This window comes from Bombyx mori, chromosome 26 (genome assembly GCF_030269925.1).
Source record: "Bombyx mori chromosome 26, ASM3026992v2".
Taxonomy (NCBI): domain Eukaryota; kingdom Metazoa; phylum Arthropoda; class Insecta; order Lepidoptera; family Bombycidae; genus Bombyx; species Bombyx mori.
This window is the reverse complement of record NC_085132.1, coordinates 9,733,246-9,752,676: the sequence shown is the minus strand read 5'-3', so window position 1 is coordinate 9,752,676 and position 19,431 is coordinate 9,733,246. Positions and strand designations below refer to the sequence as shown.

At 38.3% G+C, this 19,431-nt stretch overlaps 2 protein-coding genes across 3 annotated transcripts; one reads left to right on the top strand and one right to left on the bottom strand.

Annotated features, from left to right (window-relative positions):
- Nucleotides 1-109: 109 nt before the first annotated feature.
- LOC134201488 (serine/threonine-protein phosphatase 2A 65 kDa regulatory subunit A alpha isoform-like) lies at nucleotides 110-7,298 on the bottom strand. The gene is made up of 6 exons (XM_062676346.1): nucleotides 6,817-7,298; nucleotides 5,892-6,126; nucleotides 5,353-5,539; nucleotides 4,611-4,765; nucleotides 2,105-2,222; nucleotides 110-2,018 (listed from the first exon to the last, which is right to left on the bottom strand). Exons 1-6 carry the CDS (start codon nucleotides 7,040-7,042, stop codon nucleotides 1,167-1,169), a joined length of 1,773 nt encoding a protein of 590 aa, XP_062532330.1. The 5' UTR covers nucleotides 7,043-7,298; the 3' UTR covers nucleotides 110-1,166.
- A 51-nt stretch (nucleotides 7,299-7,349) lies between these two features.
- Nucleotides 7,350-17,055, top strand: LOC134201489 (serine/threonine-protein phosphatase 2A 65 kDa regulatory subunit A alpha isoform-like). 2 transcript variants are annotated; one of them, XM_062676348.1, is made up of 8 exons: nucleotides 7,350-7,487; nucleotides 8,082-8,326; nucleotides 8,926-9,093; nucleotides 10,393-10,627; nucleotides 11,309-11,495; nucleotides 14,061-14,215; nucleotides 15,834-15,951; nucleotides 16,038-17,055. In XM_062676348.1, exons 2-8 carry the CDS (start codon nucleotides 8,311-8,313, stop codon nucleotides 16,887-16,889), a joined length of 1,731 nt encoding a protein of 576 aa, XP_062532332.1. In that variant the 5' UTR covers nucleotides 7,350-7,487; nucleotides 8,082-8,310; the 3' UTR covers nucleotides 16,890-17,055. The 2 variants fall into 2 exon arrangements, with proteins under 2 accessions (XP_062532332.1, XP_062532331.1); XM_062676347.1 differs by lacking the exons at nucleotides 7,350-7,487; nucleotides 8,082-8,326 and having other exon boundaries at nucleotides 8,665-9,093.
- The last annotated feature ends 2,376 nt before the right edge of the window (nucleotides 17,056-19,431 follow it).

The following is a 19,431-nucleotide window of genomic DNA, read 5'->3' as shown; positions in this document are numbered from 1 at the left end:
TGCCATTTTTCATAAAAATAAGAATATATTAAATTAAAATAAGACATGACCTGAAGGTCTTAGTTACCAGGTCATAAAGTCACTTAACAATATAATAAAAACGACAGCATTACTTTTCTTATTTTATTTCGTAGTTATCAAATCGCTCAGAAATCGTATTTACATTATAAAATGCACTAACGCACCCGTACAACTTCTAGTTTGTTCGCTGGAAGTCAACATCAACTTATCTGTGTACATTAAAGCTGGCAACATTTAGCATACGCGAACACGTATCTAGCGATACATCTGATTTACCCGCAAACAAAACATGTCATCCACACTCGAAGTGAACCAGCCAAACAAATTGATCGTTTGTCGGTTTAAAATCGACATGTAGATGTGGTTGCTATTCGGGATATTTTCACAAATAACTCTCAAGACAATATTAAAAAAAAAAAACAATGGTTTTGTTATTATATCCAAGGCACAATGTAAATGTGCTTGGGTTATATACTGGATGTTAGGGAGACCGTGTCCGAAAACGAAAATTTTGTACCTACATAGTTGTAAGTTTTGGGGAGCGCGGTGTCAGCGCCGCGCCGGGCGTTCGTTAACCCGAGCATCAGCTGTTTTTGATTTTGTGCTTCATTGCTGGTTCTTTTTTTTAGTAAAGTAATGTATTTTTTATGGAACGACCGTTTCATTTACCTATACTAACATGATGAAGAGTAAATAATGTTAATAAAACATTTTAAAGCATGCTTTTTTTTAAATCAAGATTTTTTTTCCATCCTATCTTCAAAAGTGTCATTAGTACTATAGTCTGTCTTCGACTTCGGAAGCGGTCTCCTAACACCTAATAATTATATATATAGATAAACCTCGCTTTTCCACCGATGGTGGAATTTTGTACGTTAATCTTGGACGACTAAACCAGTCCTTAAGTATAAAAAGATTTTTTTTTCATTTTATCTATAAACATAGTGGGGAATGAACTAGGGCTTTTCAATTATTGCAAAGTTTATTTAACTAGCTACATGATGAACGTTTAGAATAATTATGCGTTTTGTTTTATATGTTCAAATTTTTTCGTCATTAAAAAAAACCAAGAGTCAATAATACTCCATAATACAGTTCTGATGTTCGGGCCCTTATGTAAAATTTCCTATATTATTAAGTATTAGTTATCCAGCTATTCCGGCGATCGCCTCCGACGCGAAGTACTTGACGTCGACGTCGGGGTCCACGTTCAGCTTCTCCAGGACCGGCTTGACTTGGGGCTGGATGACGGCCGGGTCCAAGTACTTAGCCATTATCTGCAGCGTCTTGGCAACATTGAACCGCACGTTGGCAACATTGTCGTCGGCCATAGACAACACGGTCGGCAGCAGCACCCTGGTCGTGATGTCCTTGCCGCACACTTCGGACAGCACGTTAATGCAGAACAAGTACGTCATCCTGTGCAAGTAGTTCTGCTCGTGCGACATGTTCAGTACTTTGGGTATGACGTTGTTCTCTGCCCACTGCGGCCCGTACTGCTCCACCAGCTTCTTCAGGTTGAGGGTCGCAGCCTCGCGGATGGCGTACACGTGGTCCACCAGCCACGACATGCACAAGCTGGTCAGCTTCTCGTCGAAGAACTCCTGGCCCAGCTGTCCCGCCAGTAGAGGCATGTGCTCGATGATGGCCAGACGGACCCTCCACTTGGTGTCCTCTGCCAGCTCCACGATGGCGGGGAGGAGAGACTGCACCAGCTGTTGGATGCCGATCACTTCATTCACACACTCGAGGTTGGAGATTATGTTGAGTCGGACTTCGGGACATTCATCCTTCAGTTGTGTGAGGAACAGCGGCAGGAGATGTTCAATAGTGTTCTGTCTGCCCACTATGGGGCTCAGGCCCATGATGACGGAGGCTAGTGCAGACTTGACGTGTTGGTTGGCATCACACACCAAGTCCTTGATCTGTGGCAAGATCATGGTCATGATGATGTGTTCTTGGTGAGCTTTATCCAAGTTCATACAGAAGTCCTTGACCTGCAATGCAAGAGTATTTTGATACTGATATCGTTTCAATTTTATAAAACTGTCGACTACCCACACTGCGTACTATTTGTACATACCTTCCCAGCAGCTGCGGCTCTAACCTCAGCCTCCGAGTCCTTGAGCAGTGCCTGGAAGATCTGTGCTAGATCTGTACGAGCTAGTTCCTGGCCTACAGCTTGTTGCAGCTCTACGAACCTGCAAATTTAACTGATTATAATCTTACAAAAATATAACTGAATCTATCAGTGATACTGTCAAATTTGATTTTTAACATAAACCAATCTTGCATTCCAGTCTGCTTAAAGTAAGCCTCTTATCTTAATTCAAATAACAGCACTCCTTTTTTCTTTTTTTCCTGCTAAAGCTTGAAAGGCTATGTCAGCGTAACCCTAAAGCTGCTTTCAGACTAAGCTATAATAGCATATAGTATATAGCTCATAGCACAACAATATCGCGCACCATACATTGTAAAGACACGTTCACACTGTACTGTACTATATATTATTGGTTAAGTATATGCTGCTATACTACATGGCACTATAGTATAGCGTAGTCTGAAAGCAGCTTAACGTGTAGGTGAGCTCTCGGGGCTCAAACCAGGAGGCGTTGCTAACACTGGCTCTAGTAAGGACAGTGCTTCGTAGAAACTACCACCGGATCGGAAACGCGACCCACCCACTGAGAAGATCCGGTGAGAAACTCAGTGGGCTGTAACAGTACTATGACATGATACAAAACAAGCGAAAATAGTAAATAGCATGAACACTCTGCAAATGTAATTGTTGGATCTGTAATGGTCAGGACCCTGACATGACATGAGAATCATATCTCGAACAAAGTCCTGAGGGTATTCAGCTTATGCAAGAGTTGAAACGGAAAGAAATGGGAGCTTACACCTAATTTTGCAGTAGATTATGACCTGCCCGGAATTCAATACTGTGATGAACAAGAGCAATCAGAAATGTGCAAATTTCTTGAATTTTTCATTGTAAGATTGCTTTCATATCTACATAGCTAATTCATGTTTGTATTATTTTTCATTCAATGTTCTTATCGATATACTCTTCCAATAGAAAGTCGTAGTTTATATCAAGATACAACAATCTCTTAAATAAATTAAAATATCTTAAAAACTAGACAGTAAAAGTCGCTAATTTACATTTTCCGTGTAAACTATCATATTTTAGAATGAAAATCTCAAGTTGATAAAAATTGCTGATTCCCTAATTTTGGCTTGGCTCGATGGCTCAGTATAGTAGTACCCTTTTAGGTCCAACAGTGGGTCGCATGGTGTTCAACATGTTAAGCATGTGTAAGTTCACCATTTTATACCACCCACGCCTAGTAATCTTTTTGGGACAGGAGAATAAATACGCTCACTAGTATACTAAATATGTATATAAAAATTCATTTTTAATACGCTTTTATTAGCTTCAGACGTATGTATGTTAGTATGTAACGGAATCTTTGAACATGATTTTGACAGATACAGGGAGCGGTACATATAGCTCAGAACAGGACTCGTCTGAGAACAGGACTGCTTTCCACTGGTCGGCTGTCCAGTTGACGCGTTCTTGTGCAAATCGAAAACGAGCCCGGCGGTGAGTTGGCGTCAATTTAGGGCCATTTGCTGGCCTATGCGCAGTCAAACCACCTTCGGCAAGTCTCCTTCTGACTGTCCACCTGCTGACTATCACTTCACGCACCTGTTGAAGCTGCTGTGCAAGTTCAACGGCAGTCAAACGAAGATTTCGCAACGCTGTCGTTACAAGAAATCTGTTGTCGCGCTGTGTTGTAGCTCTTGCTCGACCAGATCCTCGTCGCCTTTCAAAGCCACCAGTCTCCCGATAGCGCTGGTACACACGACGAACTGAATATCGGCTGATATTCAGTTGTCGAGCTACAGCACTCTGGTTCTGGCCCGCTTCAATTTGAGCGGCTTTTTCCGGAGTAGTATCCATCTTTTTCAGACAAATGCAATTGGAGTCACTAGAGGTCTTATCAGGTTAAGCGTTGGCTGGCAAATGATGACGTTTTACACAAAACATGCCTTTTTATACCTGCAGTTGGTCTTGCAAACAGCAGTGAGTTGAGGGAGCAATTTTTGGAGTTTGCTGTTGTCGTTTTGTTTCAGCAGGCAGGTAAACTTATCATGTCTTATGTGGTATCATTGAATAGGTATTGAACTATCCTTTCACCTTATGTTAAAAAATATATTATAAAATATATAAATATTTTTTTAAATAAAAAGAAGTAAATAATATTTTTCAAAAAATGTACAGATGTGCGATTTCATTGCACCCGAGTGTAGTTAAGGCGACGCTGATATAGCCTCTCAAGGCTATCAGCTTAGGTAGGAAAAAAAAAGACAACACAACATTTTAAAAAAAAATTGAGAAAATTTAAATTCGACTAAAAAATTAAATATAAATAGTAGCTTAAAAAACTAACAAAATACGCTTTTTCAATTTTTTTTGTTGGATTTCCTAAAAAAGCGAATTTTATTGTTTTTTTTTTAAACTTATTTATTTAGTTAAATTTTAAGATTTCAGGGACATAATTCTTACAATTTTTATCACATACTTATCAGCAACCATATATCGGACTCTCCAAGAAGCGTCTCCGGACAGTGCGCGTACAGTTGGCATCACATGCTGCTCCATATCCTCAGGAGTCAATAGAGCCGCAACAGCCGCGCAGGCTTCGGCAGCCAACAGACGAACGGAATCTTGATCATCCTGAAATTAAGGACAAAAAAAATTACAATTACTATTGACTCTGAGACATCATTTTAATTGGATTATTGTTAATTATGTTAGCTTTTGTCTTACAAAGACAGGTGGATAGTTACTATATACTGTTAGCTGATAAACAGCAATAAAAGTGTATTTTTAGTTTACTCAATACTATGGATCTATCTCTGCAGATATTTGTCTGTAGTTCTGAGTATTTAGCATTAGCATTGAAGGCATGTTCTTTAAAATGAATCTATAGAAGACCGTGAGACATTTTTTCTAGAACTAAATTCAGTTGTAGTCTGTTCGGTGTTTCGCTGAGTTATTGAACAGGATTCTAATTCATAACTATAGGTTAGCTAGCTCTATTAAAATTTATGAATTTATCTTTAGCATTTCTTACACTGAGGCTGTAATAAATGGATTATATTGTAAAATATATAATTATATTATAGGTAGATTATACTGTTATCATTCTTTCAAACAATCTCTTATATTCTCAAACAATCTACTTCATCATTCACAATGTGCATGATGGTTTTTTTTTAAACAAGAAAAACAACAAATATTTCAACCATCAATTTACAAACCTCTGCCAAAATCACAAATATGGGAATAAGATCGCTCTTAACATATTCAATCTCCACAACTTTCGCAAACTCTCCAAGTTTGTAGGCAGCAGCGCGGCGTACCATCGGAGTATCATCTTGACAGAGGGAGCGGAAATGCTGACGGAGTTCTGCCTTCACAGGTGCTGAGACACGTGGATAGCATACACTGCAAACATAGTTCACAGGTAAAATATATATTAATGGTCCAAGACATTTAAAACAAATGACTTACTGGTGGTAAGACCTCTTGTGAGACCGCGCGGGCAGGTACCACCCTGCCTATTTCTGCCGTGAAGCAGTAATGCGTTTTAGTTTGAAGGGTAAGGCAGCAGTTGTAACTATACTTAAGACCTTAGAACTTATATCTCAAGGTGGGTGGCGCATTTACTTTGTAGATATCTATGGGCTTCAGTTACCACTTAACACCCGGTGGGCTGTGAGCTCGTCCACCCATCTAAGCAAGAAAAAAAAAAACTTACGATATTCAACTATGTAACTTTACAACTTTTTAATTTTACCTAAATAGTCCACAAGCAGATGTTCTTGAAGTGAACCAGTCTCCTCCAGCAAGGCGCTGTACTAGTGGCACAAAGTGTTCCTCGAGTGCTTGCGGGCTGTGGTGCTCGGCAACGGCACGGAGTGAAGCCACTGCCTTATCTCGGACTACTGTCTCTTCAACTGCTGCTAATGTCTCCAGGGGTGGAAGAAGACAATGTGCGAACTCTCCTCCGCCGACCAAGTTGATGAAACTACCTAGTATCAGACAAACCTATAGAATTGTTTGCTCAAGCTGAAATGAATTTGGATGGCCGCATTCCAATTTTTTGTATATGACCTTCAGTAACCAATGAGCACTAGTTGAACTGTGAAGACAACTGGTATAGCATAAAAACCCACACACAAGAACACAGCAAGAACACTTGCTTTATGAAATATATATTTCAATTATATCTTGAAAGTGTTTGATTTGAAAAGGCCAATGAATTCCATAGTAGTTTTATGAGGTATGTCGTTATTACCAATGTCGTAGAAAGCAATATTTTTAATAAGGCGGTCATATGGCATTCAGCCGGGACCTTTGTTCTTGGTTATTTTAACCGGCATGTTGTATTAAACGATGTCGCAGTAAACGGTTTTGACTGTATATAGGAATAGAATAGAGGGAAAATAAAACAAATAGAATTGATTTAATTGAAAAATTAACACATTTAAAGGAACACAACTTAATCCTTCAGATAAGTTAGTGTAGAATTTAGTAGCACTAAAAGTTGTCTAGGTGATAAATTTTCTATGTAATTTTTTTTTATGTTATGTTTTACTACATTCGTAAATGTTTAACATTATATTGATTGATTATAATAGGTGTATTTGCTGACTTGATACTATGTTTTTACTAATATTAATAAATTGAACTTCCGGTAATAAATGTATAGTTCAACTAACCAAGTTGTTCAGCTAGTGCTAAGAGAACCTCGTCTTCATCATAGATTGTCTCAGTGAGGAACGGGATCAACTCCGATTTAGTCCTCTCCACGCCCAGAGCCAACGCGATCGTCGACAACTTCTTTATAGAGTTCAAACGAAGCTGTACATCCTCATTCTTCAGCTCATCTATGAGAACGGCAATCGGATACAATGATTCATCCGTCCCGGAGTCGCTCGCTGCCATTTTTATCTATTGAGCTTTGTCTTGATTTCAATTCAAAGTATACGCACTCAAATTTTAACGATAACTTTTTTGTGTAAAATTTATCAAAACGAGTTCTTTGTAAAATTTTAATGAAAGACAATTTAGACAACGGTGTTGCTCGGCATAGATGAAGTTTGATGCTTCAAACACATCGATACATAAAAATCGATTTAATTTGATGTTGAACAATCGAGTTTACTAAGTCGAAAATCCACCATTCTATTAATACGACGCGACATGCCTTAACTTTTAGAGTTCACAACTTGATCTTGTCTGTGGACTAGTATGGGAGCACTAACTACATGTTTTTGCTATAAAATTAGAAAATTTCTGTGACCATTGTTTATTAGTGTTGACCGTTTCTGATTTTGTTAATTTGCAGGATCGCTAAGAGAAAAGCTATTTATATTCTTTATTTTGTTATGTAAGTGTTTGTTGAGGTAATAACAGTAGCTCATTAACCGTTTAATGTTACAAATGTGAAAATGTTACAAAATCGACGGACGTCTATTCTGAAATTCCTCCATAAAGTAATTATTTAAATGTTATGAAATCTCATTTCTTTAAATTTAATTTCATTAATTTCTGAATAATCTTACTCATTTTCCAATCACAAATTTAAGCTTCTAAACAAATAATAATAACTGCCGAATACAGAAATCCTAGATTGTTTATTTGAGAGACATGTACCAATCTACTTTTAATTAACTGGATATTGGTGACATTAACAAAACTACTTTTACTATTTAATCTGGCATTAATTATTTCCGGAAACTACAGTTTTCGTGGCCATGGACGGCCAACGTATTATTCATCGACATTTTTATTTTGTATTAACTACCCTCTTATTTTCTTTAAATAATATTTACATTTACATTCCAATTCACACAGAAAGAATCAACAGTATCTTGAAGTATGACTGTTTATTTCCTTTTTTACTTTAAAAGAGGGTCTTAGGTCTTAGATAAACGCTCATCTATCTTATCGATTTCAAATGTGGGTATTTTTATTATTTCAGTGGCCTTGTACGCCATTCATGGAATTAACTTTTTTCTGTTGCAAACATTTTGATTTTGACTTATAAATGTATGAGTTGCGAAAACCGAAAAACGACTATTGGTGAAATTGACGTGATTTGGACGTGCCTCATCACGACGTGCAGCATCAACGGCCGTTTTTCAATCTAGTCAGCTGCCACCGGTAGCCGATATTTCAAATTGAGACGGACTGGACGTGACTGAAAAAAGATGACTTGTTTTTACGGTAGGTGTGGGTTGAGCAAGAAATTTGCCAAAGTGAGCCAACTTTTGAAGGTTGATTCTTAGAACCTATTACAATAGGCAATTTTACGGTTACGGTGTTTCCCGAGCGATATGACATGTCCTTCTTCAAACGAGGCTTGTGGAAAGTATTAAGCGGTAGGCAGCGACTTGGCTCTGCCCCTGGCATTACTGAAGTCCATGGGAGACGGTAACTACTCACCATCAGGTTGCCATATTTGTCTGCCTACAAGGGCAATAAAAAAAAAAACGGACAATTTTGGCAATCGTTGAAAACCAATGTAAATCGATTTTTTGAAGGAGAAAAAAACCAGTTAGTTGTGTCACACTAATACACCCAACCAGTAACCACATTTAGAGCAGTACAACACTATTAGACATTTGAAAATCTGCCATTTTGCTCCGTTTGAGCTAGGTCTATTTGTTTTGATAAAAATCTGTTATTGATAGTACTCAACTTTTAGTGTGACAATTTAGTGTCCGTTTAGTTCGAATTGAAATTAAAGAGAGTTAAATACGTAAGAATGGCAGCGAGTGACTCCGGGACGGATGAATCATTGTATCCGATTGCTGTTCTCATAGATGAGCTAAAGAATGAGGATGTACAGCTTCGTTTGAACTCTATAAAGAAATTGTCGACGATCGCGTTGGCTCTGGGCGTGGAGAGGACTAAATCGGAGTTGATCCCGTTCCTCACTGAGACAATCTATGATGAAGACGAGGTTCTCTTAGCACTCGCTGAACAACTTGGTAAGTTCAAAGTTATATCAAGATCCACTACAGAAGATCAGCGCGGCATTAACAATTGAGCCGATTGTTTCGCAAGACTCCGCTACAGCCCATCTTAGGCAGCTTTATTTTCTTTTCCAATGTTATTATTTGTCGTCAGTATTATCATTTTTAAATTATTATATTATTTATGAACTAATAAGAAATTTATTTCAAAATGGTAAAACAATATTTAACAAAGTAATAGATTTGGATTACAGTGGTACCTTGATATACGAGTACCCTAATATGTGAGTGGTTTAAAATACTAGCTGGCAAACGAGCGATATTTTGCTTTGAGATGAGAGCAAAATTTGAGATACGAGGAATCACACACGACCTGCAGGGCGCATGTTGAGGTCGTGTTCAGGTCTAACAGTTTCTCCCACTTCAGACTAGACCTCAGTCTGTGTACTTGTTTCCATTGTTTTTCAAAAGTTGGGTTTGCATTTTTTGCTTTTTATACATTTACAAAACATCAGATTTATTTTTATAACCATGGGTCAGAAGAAGAAGTTAATGTCTTCACTTCACTTTTTCTTTTATTATGTTTTTTATAGAATATATATTTGTTATTTATAAATATCTTTTTCTTCTTGTAAATATTTTTTTCTTTTTTAATAACACTTATCAAAAACGACTGAGGTGGTTTTTTTTGGGAGCTTTGGAACGTATGAATGGCATTTCAATTAATTTCAATGGGGAAAAGATCTTTGAGATATGAGCAATTTGACATAGGCTACGGAACGTATGTCGAGATAACACTGTGTTATAAATTTGTTTGAAACAAATATTGTGCACAGTATTAATATAATTTCATATTAATACAACATATTAGTATTTAAACATTTTGAAGCGTTTTGAGTATTTTATATTCCAAGGTGGAAGTCGCCATTTTAATTGTGTTCCAAAATCTTTGGTTATATTAATTTAAGCTACATCATGAGCATTTTAATCCAGTTCAGCTAATAACAAGAAAGACGGAAAATTATAATGACATAATTGAAGACATGAGTGGATGAAGGGGATATGATACAATTTGTTAATTTTGAGAAAATGGGCAACAAACTTTGGTTACTTGTTTTTTTTTTCATACAGAACTCCTTCATCTCATGCAATTTCTAAAAAATAGCCTTTAAATCCAAAGTTTTAAGGTTTAATATAGTTTATAGGCACATAACACCTTTATTCAATGTAAAAACTCAAAAACCTTAAAAATGGTACTTAACCCCTTCATCCACCCATGTCATCAATTGATCTATGTATTTCGAATCATTCCAGGTAACTTCATAAACTTGGTTGGAGGGGGAGAATTTGCACACTGTCTCCTTCCTCCACTAGAGACATTAGCAGCAGTGGAAGAAACAGTAGTCAGAGACAAGGCAGTGGCCTCGCTCCGTGCTGTTGCCGAGCACCATAGCCCCCAGGCACTCGAGGAACACTTTGTGCCATTAGTACAGCGTCTTGCCGGAGGAGACTGGTTTACTTCCAGAACATCTGCCTGTGGACTCTTTAGGTATTATAATAATTAAAAGAGAGTGTGTGGAGCAGGAGCTAGGGGTCTTGGGCATGACGTGGGAGGAGCTAGAACAGACTGCCCAAGACCGATACAAATGGAAAAATTTGATTCGAGCCGTACACCCCAGCAGAGGGTAATAGGAAAGCATGATGATGATGATGTAATCTCACTGATATACTTAATTTTAGTTAAGTTTTCGTCGTCGTCGTCGTCGTGGCCTAAAGGATAAGACGTCTGGTGCATTCGTTTCGAACGATGCACCGGTGTTCGAATCTCGCAGGCGGGCACCAATTTTTCTAATGAGATACGTACCTAACAAATGCTCACGATTGACTTCTACGATGAAGGAACAACATCGTGTAATATAAATCAAACCCGCAAAATTATAATTTGGGTAACTTGCGTACTGGTGGTAGGACCTCTTGCGAGTCCGTCACCCTGTCTGTCTGCCGTGAAGCAGTAATGCGGTTCGGTTTGAAGGATGGGGCAGCCTTTGTAACTACACTGAAACCATAGAACTCATATCTCAAGGTGGATGGCGACATTTGCGTTATAGATGTCTATGGGCTCTGGTAACCATAACACAAGGTGGGCTGTGAGCTCGTCCACCCACCCATGCAATAAAAAAAGCTGACATTTTTATAATTAAAAATAAAAAAAAATATGTTTATTTAACAGTGTCTGCTACCCACGCGTTTCGGCCGTAGTGAAGGCGGAACTTCGTCAGCATTTTTGCTCGCTCTGCCAAGATGACACTCCGATGGTGCGACGCGCTGCCGCCTACAAACTTGGGGAGTTCGCTAAAGTCGTAGAAATCGAATACGTCAAGAGCGATCTCATTCCCATCTTTGTGTTTTTGGCAAAGGTGTGTATAGTATAGTATTAAAAATAAAGTTAAAAAAAAAAACGCTTTTATAGAAAATCCAAGTAAAAAATAGAAAATAAATTGTAATAAATTTGGATTAAAAATAGTGTGAGAAAAAATGATTTTATTGTAAAAAAAGCGTGGGGTGCATGGTATCAGTAGTTATAAATATTTTATTAAGAGATATTGAGTAGAAGGGTGGGTAATTTTGATAATATCCTGAAAAATATTTTCTAAAGCTAGTTTAAAAGCAAAAAGAAAAAAAGCGTATTTTTTTTTAGTTTTTTTAAACTATTATTCATTTTTTAGTTGAATTTCATTTTTTTTAATTTTTTGTTTAAATATTGTATTGTCATCGGTCCTTAATAAGTACGCCAAATTTCGAGTTAATCCGACGTTTTGAAGGGGGATCAAAATCATATTCAAAGATTCCGTTACAAACATACATACGTCTAAAACTAATAAAAGCGTATTAAAATCAGTCTATTCTTTCAAGTGCAGCAAGAGATTTACATATTTTATACAAGACTTCACTGATACTTGATGGCTGCTAACACAACCATTAATCAGGATGTGTAAGAAAATTAAAACTATTGTTATACATTTGGAGCTTGGGATAAATAAAACGTCACCGAACTATAAATTAAACTCTATTTGAGTCGACTATTATCAAAGCCGGCAATGTGACTTTTGGACAATTATTGCTAAATCAGAAAAACGAATTATTTACTTTGTATTCCATTGGCAGTCACAAAACTCTTCTGAACGACATCTTATATAAATAACAGGTTGAGTATTAACCTTTATTTAATGCAGGTTTTGAACCGTATTCTTTGAAGGAGACGATTATATTCAAATCAATCTGTATTGACATATCAATTTTTTTTTTTGTCTAAATGCACAGATTGCCACCCTTGATAATAGACGACTCATTTAACACTTAGAACATTTAAGACACACTTCATGATTACCAATTCACTTCTTCCACTTCGATTCAAGTGATCCGTTGGCTGTTTCACTTTGAGTAGAACCGATTACTAACTACCTTCATATCATATAGATAGCGCTTTTATATTCGACAAAACAATTCTACAATTATCGAGAACATTCTCGGTAGCATTCGTTGTTGCGATGTGTTTTCGCTATCTGATTATAGATGGCGTTACACTTCTCGAGCATCTATCTACCTTCTATCTATATTTATAAAAATTAATTGCTGTTTTAACGAGACTAACGGTCTCGTTAAAACTCGAGAACGCCTGAACCGATTTGGCTCATTTTGGTTTTGAATTATTTGTGGAAGTCCAGAGAAGGTTTCTTCTTCTTCTCCATCGCTCCCTCATTGCTGAGGATCGTGACTCCGTTTTAGCTTGTCGACTGTTAGCCTCCATCGGTTCCAGTCAGTTGTCTGGTGTAGTGCAGCATTAAGTGGTCCGCTGGTTTGCTCGGAGATCTGGTTGGACCAACGTTTGGGGCTCCGGCCTCTAGGACGTTTTCCTTCTACTTTCCCAGTGACCATCAGACGTTCCAAGTTGTCTACACCTCTGCGGGCAACGTGGCCAAAGTAGCGCATTATGCGTTGCAGACATGTGGCAGACAGGCGTTGAGCGTTCTCCATTTTAAGAAGGTTTAAAAGGTAGATAAATATAAAAATGTTCGGAATCAAATAAAAATAACAATTTTGTTTTTCCTTTTATGTCTCCCCCGTCGGACGGATTCCTTTTGTTTGATTTAAGTTTATTTTATACAAAAATTTAGGTCTTTTATTTATCGATTGAGGCACTACCAAGTCTGCCGGTCAGCTAGTTCTCTATATTACTATAGTAGAATTATTTTGTCCGTGCAGTTTGGGTCATAAAACATAGCCCGGCTAGGGTGGTGAGCAAGTTGCGCGGGCGCAACGCCATTATCGATAAAAAGAAATAAGTCATCGAGGGCAGGTACACGGCGGCGGGGTGGTATACGAAGGGTGGTGAGACATTGTTATTTTATGAGTCATTGTACTTACCTGCAAATTATAGTACATTATGTCAAAGAGAAATGTGTTTTTATGCATTCGTTCTCTGAATTTCTTTAGTGACACAATGGCTACTCCTTTGTTTTGTATAAAAACGGCAGAATTTATTCAAAATAATATTTGCACGTGTTGTTATCAACAATGTGTTAAAATTTTTCACTGAAATAAGAATGGATCTCGAAAAGTTACAAAGTGTTAATTTCTGCCGTTCTCGTTAACTTGCTGCGGCGATATGTGGTGTAAGTGTTTGATTAGTGATTTATACTTTCATTTTTATCACTAATCCACAAAATGACAAAACTAAATACACTATCGACAACGCTTATCGAAAACAATAATGCGCATCACTATGCCCGTCCATAAGGCTCGTGAGTGGAAGAGAGAGCAAAATATACGCTTCACCGCTTCGATTTTTTATGACCCAAACTGCACGGACAGAATAATTCTACTATAATCCTTTGACATTCGTTTCTGCTATTTGATAACAGATGGCGTTACTCTTACTGGCATAACACTATATTTACATACATTATTTAAATTTATTTCAGGATGACCAAGACTCGGTACGTTTGCTAGCCGCAGAGGCATGTGCTGTTGTGGCTTCTCTGCTGGCACCCGAGGATATGGAGCAACATGTGATGCCGACCGTGCGGGCTCGTGCCGGAGATACTTCGTGGAGGGTGCGGTACATGGTCGCTGATAAGTATGTTGGCATAAGATAAATTTTTTTTTTCATTTACTTCAGATTTTGCATCCATATTACATTCACTAACATTTCATGAATACCAGAATTAAATAAAAATAATAACTACGATCTTGGAATAAAACAAAAGCAATAATAATAATAATAAAAAACAAAAAAATCAAATAATAATAATAATAATAAATAAATAAAAAAAACTCAAGATTAACATCAAAACTACCTTAACCTAAAATCTGGTTTGGATCCAGTTTGAATTTTTAATACAATCATAATGTAACATAAGTGAATCTCAGCAGAATCTGGCAGCAGAGTTTACATTTTACCTGGCAAAATTAGTCTTTATTTACCGATTACATTGAAAGTTGAGATTGAAGAAAACTTTCGAGTTAACAGTGAAATTGATTTTATTTTTCTCTTTTTATTTATTTATTGACAATCCAAACTTACTACACATAATCATATGAAATTTATAATATTGTAAATGGGAAAATTTGTTTGTTTGTTTGTGCTTCTTTCATATTGAAACGAAGCAACGGATTGAGATGATTACAATAGTTTTAAGTAAGGAATGTATGTATAGGTAACCCCTTAATCTCGACAAAACATTTTATTGGCACTGGTGATTAAGTTGAAATTTCCCTTGACCACGCGGGCAAAGTCACCAGTAACAGCTAGTATACTTATACAGTACCAGGCAATGAATATTGCACATCGATATTTAGAAAAAGACAGTCGTCTAATTTGGTTTTTGTTGTAGAGCGTTACCTGTGTGCGATGAAATACTAACAATCCGGTTGTTATGGAGACTAAATGTCAATTAGGTAATGTGTGACAGATATTATTATAACGCTCTATGAAGCAAAAATTAACGTGCCTATTTTCCACGGTCGATGTGTAATATTTATCGCCGGGTACTGTAGTGTGGGATACTTAACGACGGAGGGAAGATCTTCCACCGAGCACCCGCTCGGTAGACCGACGTTGTACATATACAAACTTATCTTGATAATGTCGTAAGCGAGATTCAGGCATCTGTCAAATATCTTGTGTTGTATGATGGCTACCCGCCACGATAGTATAGAGCCCAGCTCAAGATGAATTAGTGGTAGACAGCAGTTTGACTCTCGCCCTGGCTTTGCTGACGCCATGTGCGACGGTAACCTCTCAGCATCAGGTATGCTCGTCAGCCTACAGGGGAAAAAAATCACAGACATAGTTGCTCATGAATGTCAGTTATGCCCGGAAAAGATCCGTTGTCTACATGTGATTGCTTCATGCAATAAATCAAGGGCTCCCAAACTTATTTTGTCTACTGCCCACTTTGAGAATAAATTATTTTGAGCGCCCCCATTTTTTCACCGACCCAAAAACCACTATAGCGAGAGCTCAGTCGGTACCTAAGAGTCCTCCTAGATGAAATTACAAATCGCCTCCCAAGCCTCTATACATAACGCCCCCTTTTTTTTCTGGGTCTCTTACCTTTAGGCCTGCAGCGCTTACAAGGGGGCGTTATTGCCCACTTTGGGAAAGGCTGAAATAAATACAAATTTCAAAAACTGATCAACAATACTACCTACTTAACTTTGCAATATTATAGCAGTACAGTTTACATTTGCAGGTTCGTAGAGCTGCAACAAGCTGTTGGTCCAGAGCTAGCTCGTACAGATCTAGCACAGATCTTCCAGGCACTGCTCAAGGACTCGGAGGCTGAGGTTAGAGCCGCAGCTGCTGGGAAGGTATGTACAAATAGTACGCAGTGAGGGCAGTCGACAGTTTTATAAACTTGAAAAGATATCAGTATCAAAATGCTCTTGCATTGCAGGTCAAGGACTTCTGTATGAACTTGGATAAAGCTCATCAAGAACACATCATCATGACCATGATCTTGCCACAGATCAAGGACTTGGTGTGTGATGCCAACCAACACGTCAAGTCTGCCCTAGCCTCCGTCATCATGGGCCTGAGCCCCATAGTGGGCAGACAGAACACTATTGAACATCTCCTGCCGCTGTTCCTCACACAACTGAAGGATGAATGTCCCGAAGTCCGACTCAACATAATCTCCAACCTCGAGTGTGTGAATGAAGTGATCGGCATCCAACAGCTGGTGCAGTCTCTCCTCCCCGCCATCGTGGAGCTGGCAGAGGACACCAAGTGGAGGGTCCGTCTGGCCATCATCGAGCACATGCCGCTACTGGCGGGACAGCTGGGCCAGGAGTTCTTCGACGAGAAGCTGACCAGCTTGTGCATGTCGTGGCTGGTGGACCACGTGTACGCCATCCGCGAGGCTGCGACCCTCAACCTGAAGAAGCTGGTGGAGCAGTACGGGCCGCAGTGGGCAGAGAACAACGTCATACCCAAAGTACTGAACATGTCGCACGAGCAGAACTACTTGCACAGGATGACGTACTTGTTCTGCATTAACGTGCTGTCCGAAGTGTGCGGCAAGGACATCACGACCAGGGTGCTGCTGCCGACCGTGTTGTCTATGGCCGACGACAATGTTGCCAACGTGCGGTTCAATGTTGCCAAGACGCTGCAGATAATGGCCAAATACTTGGACCCGGCCGTCATCCAGCCCCAAGTCAAGCCGGTCCTGGAGAAGCTGAACGTGGACCCCGACGTCGACGTCAAGTACTTCGCATCGGAAGCGATCGCCGGAATAGCTGGATAAATATACTCTTTACAATTAAGTATTTCAATATGAAAAGCTTGAATAATGTAATATTATCTATTAGTTCCTCTTGTATCTCATGCGTGTGTTGTGTTATGCCAAATTTATGGAAATGTAATCTGCAAACTATTTATGAATTCATATTAATAAGTTGTATTATGTTGTATGTTGTTGTATGTAAGTAAGTATGTTCCATGGGGAGTGCTCTGAGGAATTGTTTACCATCGCACCGCCGACCACCAGAGTAGATTTCATCCATACTACCCGGAGCCACTGCGGTCATCCACAGTGCGTTTCCAGAGATCTTTATTGCCACGTACCATCCGGCTATGCAATGGGCTCCCCTACACGGTGTTTCCTGAGCGCTATGACATGTCCTTCTTCAAACGAGGCTTGTGGAGAGTATTAAACGGTAGGCGGCGGCTTGGCTCTGCCCCTGGCATTGCTGAAGTCCACGGGCGATGGTAACCACTCACCATCAGGTGGGCCGTGTGCTCGTCTGCCTACAAGGGCAAATTAAAAAAAAATTAAATATAAACACTAAAGAATCATATTTCAAATTATAGTAAAATACCACACATTTCTTACACGTTTTTGAATATATTTGTTATGTGGAAGCTGAGTTTATGGTTGTTTGTTATTACAGCGAGAACAGATGCTGGAAGCCCAGGATATGTTCAGAAATGCAAATCGTGTTACGAGACCGGAAAAAGCTCTTATACTTGGTTTTATGGCTGGATCTAGAGGTAAATATTATCTGGAAAAATAAGAATCAAATGAGCAGCTTATTTCCCATGCTAGCTGATAATTAAACAGACTTTAACCACGGCTATTCCTAGATAAATGATAGGATCTACTGCTACTTATAACATTAATAATGTACATACAAAGTGAGAGCACCTATGAACACATCATATAAATTAGTTTTGGATCTTTCATAGACGCTAATGATATAAAATTATAATTCCTACTAACTGTTCAATGCAAAAGTTGTAAAACTAAATAGGTAACTTTACTTTTAGTCCATGCCTGTAAATGTAATATTAATGTCTTAGCATAATTATGTTGACACCTCCACTACCTGACGTTAGCAAAATTGTACTTAAATCTAAGTAACAAAAGCCAGAAAGAAAAAAAAATTAGTTTGATTCACTCATGCACGTCAAAGATTATGTTGTATAACATTTCATGTTGATCAAGTTTATTCTATTTATAATTATAAGGTTCATAAGAACTCAAAATATAGTTGTAGGTTCTCAGGCTAATATAATAGATTGGTATAGCTAACCTAACCTTGTGTAATGGCAGTAATCTAATATAAAACAGTTAAGCTTGAATCTAGTCACTAAACCTAGTTATTCTTTGTATCATATAAAACTGCTAAAAATTCAATTTATTTTATCACATTCAATCTTTTTTTTTTGTTGCCAAGATGGGTGAACAATCTCACAGCCCACCTGGTCTTAAGTGGTTACAGGAGCCCATAGACATCTACGATATTAATGCGCCACCCACCTTGAGATATAAGTTCTAAGGTCTCAATATAGTTACAACGGCTGCCCCACCCTTCAAACCGAAACGCATTACTGCTTCACGGCAGAAATAGGCGGGGTAATGGTACCCACCCGCGCGGACTCACAAGAGGTCCTACTAACAGTAATTACGCAAAATATCATTTTGCCGGTTTGATTTTTATTACACGATGTTATTCCTTCACCGTGGAAGTCAATCGTGAACATTTGTTGAGTACGTATTTCATTAGAAAAATTGGTACCCGCCTGCGGGATTCGAACACCGGCGCATCGCTAAACACGAATGCACGACGACTCTTAAAAAATCATCAATATAATATGAAAACATTAACCACTTATATTTTAATTCCAGATAATCCGTGTCCGAACCTCGGCAATATTGTTACGATAAAACTCTCTGAAAACATTGAGAATGTTCTACAGTCGGACGACACGTATCTCACTATGCTCTCAGAGATGCATTTCCAAATGAACTACAACAATGGACAGTGGACTAGACTCAAGAAGTACCGACCTATAGACGGCATGGTGCCGCAGAAGATACCTCCAGGATCCACTGTGATATCAGCCGGGAATCAGCAACCTGTAGTTTCAATAGCCAACCAAACGATTAGCTAATGTGCTTCAGTGATAAATGACTTTGACATTATCAAGTGCTCTCAACTAAAGTGTTGAAATGTGTTTAATGTGCTTGTGGCCCCAGTATCATGCGTGACAGGTTCGAGACTGGCCACTTACTGTGCTATTTCAATTTTACTGAATGTGACGTGAAATTATATCGGTAGGTATGCATAATATTATTGATGTGAGACAATACAATCAGAACTGATGCAAATTCTAAAGTAATTTATGAAAATTATTACACTGTGCGGTATCAAAAGTAGCAAATGTAAGTACAGAATATAAGAAGTTTTTAACTGTTCTTTATACAACCCCCAAAATGATCTATTATAATGTGTGTAATGTATATTATACCATTTATCTTTCTATAAAGAAATTGATAAGAAAAA